Source organism: Phoenix dactylifera, unplaced genomic scaffold (assembly GCF_009389715.1).
Source record: "Phoenix dactylifera cultivar Barhee BC4 unplaced genomic scaffold, palm_55x_up_171113_PBpolish2nd_filt_p 000402F, whole genome shotgun sequence".
NCBI lineage: Eukaryota > Viridiplantae > Streptophyta > Magnoliopsida > Arecales > Arecaceae > Phoenix > Phoenix dactylifera.
This window is the reverse complement of record NW_024067844.1, coordinates 116,986-126,070: the sequence shown is the minus strand read 5'-3', so window position 1 is coordinate 126,070 and position 9,085 is coordinate 116,986. Positions and strand designations below refer to the sequence as shown.

Below are 9,085 nucleotides of genomic sequence, written 5' to 3'. Positions count from 1 at the left end.
CTTCTAACTTCAGATGTCTACAATGACAAATCACTGAAAAGAATGGGATTTGTCAAAAATGAAGAAAAATGGACTCATAAAGGGAAAGAAATTCAAGATGAAAGTGGTCAAGACACTCCTACACCACTCAAAGGCAAAAGGATCCCTACTTAAGCACCTCCAAGAGAGCCTCCAGTCAGTCAGCCTCCAATCCAAAGGCCATTAGATCCTCCACTCAGACTTGAGAAATGACAATTAAAGTCTATTGGAGATAATATTATCAAAACACTGTTCAGTTCAGGAGTGTGCTGGGATAGAGTGCTTGACCTCACTAATTTACTCAAAGAAGTAAAATCTGAACTACAAGGATTGAGGCAATTAGCAGCTAATCAACAGAGGAGAATTACTTAGATTGAAAAACATGCAAGCACAAGAAAATTCTGTTCAAGGCTCCATACAAGAATTAAAAGAAGAGCACACTCAGCTCACTAGCTCCATCACTGCACTAAACAGTAAAATTGACAAGCTGATGGAAGAGCCAAAGGAAGATCAGTCTGGACCTTCATCTTCAAAACCTTGAACCTAGACTGACCCTAGACTGAACCTAACCTAAGCTTAGACTGAAACCCATGTTCTCAAAGCATAATCTTGTACTAAGCTGAGTTTTATGTTTATTTGGCACACTTGTATGCTGACTGATACCAATTGATACAAATTGTAATCTTCTGATTTATCAAATGTACTTCATAATGAATGATTATCTTTCTTGAAGTATATGTCTTTATTAGTTTATACACTGCTCTGATACCTATCAAAATCTGTAATGGTATCAAAATCCTTAATGTTGGTGTCAGATATTATTTTTAAGTTTCCTTCCTTTTATTGATGACAAAAAGAGGGAGAAATATATGAAAAAGAATTCTAAACTGAGAAATAAGAAATGTGAAAAGAATTCAGAATACAAATCGGAAGAAATATATGATAAAGAACTTTAATCTGAGAAATAAAAAATATGAAAATAATTCAGAATACTAATCTCTACATTAAAGATAATATATAGGGGGAGCTTTAAATTATGATGGCAAACAAAACTTAAGAAATGATGAAGAACAAGAACTCTGCATAATTCAAATGTTTATAATTGATAGGGGAAAATTATGCATATATCTCTGAATGTCATATTTGCTCTGAACTTCATTATAAAATTCTGATAATTGCTGTGAAATTTATTGCAAAATTCTTTTTAACTCAATGGTTTTGTCATCATCAAAAAGGGGGAGATTGTCAACCCTAAAGGATGAATTTTGATGATTACAAAACACTTGAGATCATGTTGTGTACTAATGACATTGGCCTAATTGTGAAGATTTCTAAGTCAAAAAAATCAGAAGGAATGAAGCACTGCAAAATCATAAGTTCTTCGCAAACATCTCATTGGACATGTTCCAAAAGAAAATGATCATAATCTAATCCATGGAGATCAGAGATGAAGTCTAAAGTTTTCTGTTTGAAAAACTTGTATCAACCCCTAAGCAAAAAGGACAAGTTTAAGTTGATTTTGATAAGTTTTATTCAAAAAACACAATCAATGAGTCGACCCCCGCAAAACATGAGTCGACTCTTGTGTAGTTTAAAGTAAATAGAAAGCTTTTACCGCCTGAGAGAAGCTTGAAGAGTCGACCCTTGTTCAAAATGAGTCGACCCCCGAAATTGAAGAGTCGACCCCAGCTCAGTTTAAGCGACAGCCGGAAAATTATGGTATGAGTCGACTCTTGCATTTAAAGAGGTGACTCCTGAAGACGATGAGTCGATCCTTGTATTTAAAGAGGCGACTCCTGATGAAGATGAGGCAACCCTTAAGAATTAAGAGTCGACCCTTTGAAGATGACACAGCAAAAGCTTTCTCCATATTTTGAAGTGCCGATCCAGAAAGAACATGAGTCGACCCCTGAGTTATATGAGTCGACCTTTGTATTGCTGGGATCACAACGAGAAGCTGTAAACGGTTTTTGTCTTCTTCTGTAACAGAAAAAGATTCTCATCAGAACGGAAAGAAAGGAATTCAAATCCCGCCGAAGAATCTGTCTATAAATATGAGGGAACCTCAGAATGAAAAAAAGAAAGGAAAGAAAAAAGATTCTATTGAAAACAAAAGGTTTCCACTGAGAAAAAGAGAAGAAAAGCTTAACAGTTCATCATCCTCACCAGCATTGTAATCTGAAACTTTCTCTTGTAAGGAGATCAGTCGAAGTTTCTCACTGCATCGTGAAGAGCTGCTGTTCGGACATTGGGACATCCTTCCACAACCAACTTTTTCATCGGTTTCAGCTTTTACTTTCATTGATTTATTCTTTATATGCTCTGAAGCTTTAAGTTTTCTAGTTACAACATTCTTTAGTTGGATTAATTGCTGCTGTAACAGTTTCATTGATCTGAAACTTGTAAAGGCTCTTCCAAGCCTCGATTGGAAGTTGTTGAATCGAGAATATTCAGCAAGGGAAAAGTTTTTGGTTGGTTTGACTGAAAACCAACTGGGTTGTTTGTGAGCCCGGAAAAACAAACGGTGTAAAGTTTTTGGTTGGTTTATCTGAAAACCAACTGGGTTGTTTGTGATCCCGGAAAACAAAAGGTTTTCAGTTGGTTACCTGGGAAAACCAACTGGGTTGATTGTGAGCCCGGAAAACAATCAGGCTGTAATCTGTTGGGTTATAGTGAAATCTCAAGTTAGGTTTGAGGAGTGGACGTAAGTGCTGGGAGTGCACCGAACCACTATAAACCTTGGTGTTTGTGATTGTGGTTCTTCTCTTCCTTTCCTCTGCATATTCCTGACTGCTTTCCTAACTTTATTCACTATCGTATTTGTGCAATCTTATTTCCGTTGCTGAATCTATAAGATAATAGTAACTCATACTCTCCATGCGTTTTAACTTTAATTATTTTTTAAAGAGATCCAATTCACCCCCCTCTCTTGGGCTGTACCTCTGGGCAACAACTTTGGATTTTGTTTCCCTTTTACTCTCCTTTGTTCATATTCTCTATTTATCTGTTTTTGTAATTTTTTAACTTTCACAAGTTCAGTTTATTTTTTCTTTTCTATTATCTGTTTCTACATATTCACTTATCAATTTTTTAATTTTATTATTTAGTCATGTGATCTGGTTCCATGCACTTTTCTATTTTTTTTTTTCATTTTATCTTATCTTTAAAAAGAGTAATGATCCGGCAACCACTTAATATGACAAAATGTTCCTCCTGCCATGTGGTTGAGGTGATTGGTGTAATTTTTGTGGGAATTGGTGTGATTTATGAGTGGTCGGTCAAATAATGATCCCATGCTTGAGCCGCATTGGCATGAGGAACTTTTTGTGTGACATGTTGGTGTCCATGGCATTTCTCTTTTTACATATTTGGTTTTATGTTTCTTTTTTATTCTATTTCTTTTTGTTTTATGTTTATTTTTTGCTTTTATTTTCACTTCACAAATTTAGTTTTGCATTTTCAGTTCTTTAGCTTTTATTTATTTATTTTTATTTTTGTTTCATATTGAAGTCTTCAGTTTATTTTTGTTATTTTGTTTTGTAATTTGCTCTTATTTAGTTATTTGGAGTTTCATTATATATATGAAGATGTTAGGGGCTACAACTACACTTTTGCAGCACTGAACATGGTTTCAGGTACTCAAGATATTGTGTCTGGAGAGATAGATAGATAGGACTACGTCTTGCTTGATCAGGACTCTAGTTGAAAGCCAAAGAACCCCGAAAGAATAACTAAGGAAATACAACATTTAGAACGGAAGCTCCTTTATTCCGCTTTTTAGATGGCTCATTGACTTCACTTAATGTTGGTTTCGGTTCGATCCACTATACTTTTTGAAGCGGATAGTTCACAGTGCTCATTCAGAAAACCGGGAAAAGCTAATTCATCATGATGTTTCCACTCCATCTTCGTTACAAAGATGTATCACGTCAACATCCATTGGTCAAACCAAATCACGCCAACGCTATGGAAGTTCCTGGATATATATGTATATATATATATATATATATATATATATATATATATATATATATATATATATATATATATATATATATATTTGAAAGACTAATGCTATGAATGGCAGCTTGTTCACAGAAAAATTCAGTATAGAGGATTGATAAGGATATATAGGGCTGGTTTAATTCAGAAGGGGTCAGTTAAATAATGGTGTTCCATGCAGGTGCCATGCCAGCTAGGGGAACTATTAGGTGACATAGTGGCACTTCATAGCATTTTCTTCTTGAAAATCCAGTTTTATAGTTCTGTTTTCATTCTGTGTATTCTGTTTGTTTTCTTACCTATATATGTTCACTTTCACCAACTTTTTATTCTGTGTTTTTATTTTTTTCCTCTATTTTTATTATTGTTTTCTATATATTCAGTTCTTCAGTTTGTTTTGTTTTGTATTCGACGTTGTAATCTGGTTTGCATTTTCTGTTTTTTATTTAGTTGATGCTCTTTTAGTCCTGTTTTAAGTTTTTACATATTAATTTAATCTTTTTGCTTGTTTATTTAGCTTTCTGGATTGTGTGTGTGGGTGTATGGAATTTGATTTCCTTTTTATCTTTTTGAAAGCAGAATTCTATGGGGTACCGTCTAATCACATGATTAGCATGTTTTAGGGAATTGGGGTGCTTTGTAGGTGGCTGGTGCTAATATTGAGATGTTGAACAATGATGTACGCACACCAAAGCAGTGTCAGTCCATGAAACTTCTTTGCGTGACAGAGTGGTACCCCACATAGCATTTTTTATTTTGAAATTCAGTTTTATATTTCCTTTTCTCTTCAATTTTGTTTCTATTTTCTGTTTATTTTCCTGTTCAAAATTTTCACTTTCATGAACTTAGTTTCGTGTTTTCTGTTAGTTTATTTTTCATTTTTATATCTTTCTTCATATATTTAGTTTTTTCAGTTTATCTTATTTTAGTTTTGCTATTTGTTTGCTATCTGTTTTGCATGTCTGGTTTTGTATATTTATTTGGAATTTCATTTCTTAGAGAGTGATGCTCCAGGCTGCCACCCAACCGCATAACATTTCTTGTTTCCCATGGCAGAGGGGATTGGAGCAATTTGAGAGTGCTGGTGCAGTCACGAGGGAAGAGTTGCTCGTGTCACTTGGCTGAGGGAATTACTAACTTTGATGGATGTGTTTTGAATGGTGGTAGAAGGAGCGGTGCGAACTTCGTGATCAGGAGCTCAGAGTAGTGGCGGCTGGAGGGAGCCAGATTTTTATTATCTCAGTCCTTGGGGCGGTGCTGAGAGTTGCTTGGAAACGCCTCTATCATGCTCGGCGTGTGTTGTGGGCTAGTGCCATCCTGCTGAAAGATGACTTGGCCACTGTGATCGGTTGAATTCGAAACGCTCTGCTGCTTCGGGATATCTGAGGCATGGCTAGTGGTGCTATTCTTTAGAAAGAAGCATGTCTTTAGGGAGACCAACGAAGCTGCGAACTGGGTGGCCTCCTTTGTTGCAAATCACTCTGGAGGAATTTTTTGGATGGACGAAATGGAGGTGCCTCTGGCGCTTCGTAATTTGTTGTATTTTGATTTTTTGGATGTATCCATACCAGATTGCCATGAGTCAATGGTGTTGCAAAATAAAAAAAGAGAGGGGCGTTGATGCTATCAAATGAGGGGTTGAACGACAAGATGCCATGTCGATAGCATATTAATCTAGAAAACTAATTACCAACTTTAAATTTTATATTTTTTTTATTTTATTTGTTCCTATTTTCAGTAATCCATGTCGATAATATTATGCTTTCATTTTTTTTCTTATTTTATCAATTTGTAATCTGGTTTTGTGTATTTGGTTTTGTATATTCTTTGAAATTTTATTTTTTAAAGAGTAATAATATGGGCTGCCCCTCAACCACACAATATTTCTTGTGTCATGTTGCGGAAGGCATTGGTGTTATTTACAGGGTCTGGTCCACTAAACAGTAGATTAGTCAAATAATGACGTGCCATGCTAGTGCCACATTGGCATGGGAACCTGTGGCATTTGTTTTTTTGTTCTTGAAAATTCATCTTGTATTTTCTTCGTTTATATTTTGTAATTTCCATGTGTTGTTTATTTTAGAATTTGTGTTCGCTTTCACAGGTTCTATATTTTGTTTTTTAGTTTATTTTTATTATCTATTCGTATGTACATATATTAAGTTTTTCCTTTTTTTTAATTTAGTTTTGTAAACTTGTTGGATTTGTGCTCTATAGCCATCCCCCCATACATGAGGAGGAAAAATCACTTTCCCCCATCGAATACAATAGAAGCAAAATCAATAATAAGGAATTACAGTCTCTTGCATTAGATGGAATGGGGTATGTTTTATTTGAAGGCTTCTGCAAAATTTGGAAGCTTCTGCTTTTCAAAGTACTACTACTAGCGACAATTCTGCATAGTGACAAGGCATCAAGTCGTTAGGGGCTAAGGTTCACAGACGTTCATAGCTTGAATAAGGTTGATCAGCGCTAAACTTGATTAGGCATCGATTTCCTAGAATTTGTGGTTTTCCAATTTGGGCAGAAATTTTGTGGTCAGTTTGGACCACCCGGTAGGTAACCCAATAGCGGGCCGAGCTGGGTCAGAGGGTCCCAAACAGTGGTTATACTATCATGTCCATGTAATTTATTGTCTCCCAGTAAATTAATATTACTATCATCCATGATGTCGAGAAGCCGAGAATTTGGAGGACAAAAGTTTCAACCCTCTGAAACATTTCTTTGATTCTCGGCATCGCGGAAGGAGAAAAATGCTTGAATTCGTTATTTTTTCCTATTTTCTATCCGTTGCCATCAAAACAGTTCCAGGTTTAAAACCCCCGCATGTGGAAGTCCCTGAAACAGGGATAAAAATCTCGAAGGCAGTCGTGCATCGCACCTTCACACTTGTCCTTGTCAAGACTCTATTTTCATCTAAACCTAACTTGCAGAGCCTAAAAATGACTATAATAAATTTAAAAGGTAAAGAATAAATGAAGAACAAGAAAATTAAGCAACCATAACATTCCGACAAATCCTTACTTGCACAGCAATAATCTATCATCAAAAGTAGAAAAGTACCAGTTACTAAGGATACTTAATTCGTTAGACGAATTAAACGGGCAATGCTGGATGGCACCCGTATTCTTAAGGACAGCTCTATTTATTTTCTTCAATCCAAAGTCATATAAGGATTTCCACCACCAATACAATAGCGAACACGGATGGATTTGTTAGGCCAACATCATCATTAGGTCGTCAAAGGCCGCCAAGTGCTCCCGAACGACGCAGCGCGCCATCAACCGCACCCCCTGCTTGGGTTTGGGCGGCTTGAGGTAGATGCACGAAGCTACCATGTTCCAATCGTCGTTGAAAGGTGAAACGTGGATTGGCTCTCCCCACCCAAAGTCCACCTCCGAGAATCCCACTCGGCTCCAATCCGACACCACCAGCGTCGCGTAGCCCGGCGGCACTCTATACGCGTCCCGGCCCTTGGGGTCTCCCACCAACCACTCCGAGAATTTGGTGGGCAGGCTCTCTTTAGCCTCTCTAATTAAACTCACCACCTCAACGAGCGATGCATGCTTGATCTTCCCACTGGTCGACGTGATTCCCACGAAGAACACGCAGTTCCCATAGAAACCTCCTCCTTGGGGCAGCACCTCGTGCAGCAAGTGCCGGACATTCGCGACGAAGTCAAGGCGAACCTCGTCCTGAGACTCCAAACCGACCGCTCGCGTTCGGCCTCGCCAGATCATTGCGGTGACGACATCGAAGATGGAACACTTGTGGCCGGTCTCTTTGATGAACTCGTCCCTCACATGGTTGATGCTGTCAAGAGAGAGATCTATTATCGAGTTCTCGAAGAGGAAGGCGTTGAAGGATGGTGGTTCTCCTTGCGGCCGCTTGGGCGGATCCGGGATGGCTTCCCTGCACCAAACAGGTGCAACTGCTGGCTGTGGAAGACCTGTGGCCATCTCTGTGGTTGAATTCAGGAATTGGGATACTCTGAGGCCATCGAAGACTGTGTGACTGAAGCGGATGCCAACAACGAATCCTCCGCATGTGAATTTCGTGACCTGAATTTAAAGAAACGCATGTGGATGAGAATTTGAATTTTGTGACCTGAATTTCAAGTTTGAGAGATATACCTGCGGAAGACATATTGAATGCGATTCCTCAATCACCTGGAATAATAGCAGCTTGATCTTCTCTTCCTTGCTTCTCACAAAAATAGCCGTCAATGGGGCAAGCTATCAACCACATGGACAGGGGGACCTAGCCTTTATATAAAAAACCCAAGGAAGACTTCCCATTAAGGGCTCCAACCCTAATTGAGTTTTCTGACCTACATACCAAAATTACCATAATAAATAGGACTCAATCCTATACATCCAAGTTGCACCAAAACCGATAAAACAAAGTGATCACACATCATATTGGGCCTAACCATAGTACCATTATGAGCCATACGTCTAACTCGTTTTATAAAACAAAAATATGCAATTAGTGGAAGCCCATATTTTGAAATTATTCTAACATTCTCCCACTTGGGCGAACACGGATTGCCATATTAATTTAAAAAACTTTGTTTTGAAAACGACTCTCGGGTTAGACTACATAGGTGGCCACATATATAACTCAAATGATAATCACCTTTGATACATGATCCGGTTCAACAAGAACATCAACATTGTGGAGTGATTGATTATAACCCTATTTGATTTTGATGAGCTCAAAGCATTTGAGTATATCTTGTACTAATGAATTCAATCTAGTGTTTCAGCCAAATATTTGTGAATTTATGTTTAAGTGTCTCTAGCTTTGGTTCAATACATTTTGGCTAAGTATGGAAATCAATTTGAACCAAAGTCTGAAGCTCGAGTTGACTCCGAAAGATTACGAGTCGACTCCAAGTGTATCAGAAGCACTGGCACAAGCTCGAGTCGACTCCGGCACATTACGAGTCGACTCCGACTGAGAACAGACAGCAGGACAGAAAGATAAATCTCAGACCCTGTCCCCGAGTCGACTCCTGACGAATTAGAGTCGACTCCGATGCTTGCCGAGTCGACTCCAGCAA

The 9,085-nt window shown here is 38.0% G+C and overlaps 1 protein-coding gene across 1 annotated transcript; it reads right to left on the bottom strand.

Moving 5' to 3' along the window:
- Positions 1–5,524: 5,524 nt before the first annotated feature.
- Positions 5,525–8,455, bottom strand: LOC103698424 (acyl transferase 5-like). Its single transcript, XM_039118719.1, has one exon. The coding sequence runs from the start codon at positions 7,977–7,979 to the stop codon at positions 7,236–7,238; it is 744 nt and encodes a 247-aa protein (XP_038974647.1). The 5' UTR covers positions 7,980–8,455; the 3' UTR covers positions 5,525–7,235.
- Between the last annotated feature and the right edge of the window lie 630 nt (positions 8,456–9,085).

Bases quoted from the DNA above. Each gene is read 5' to 3' on its own strand.
- LOC103698424 (XM_039118719.1), bottom strand. From the start codon at position 7,979: ATGGCCACAGGTCTTCCACAGCCAGCAGTTGCACCTGTTTGGTGCAGG.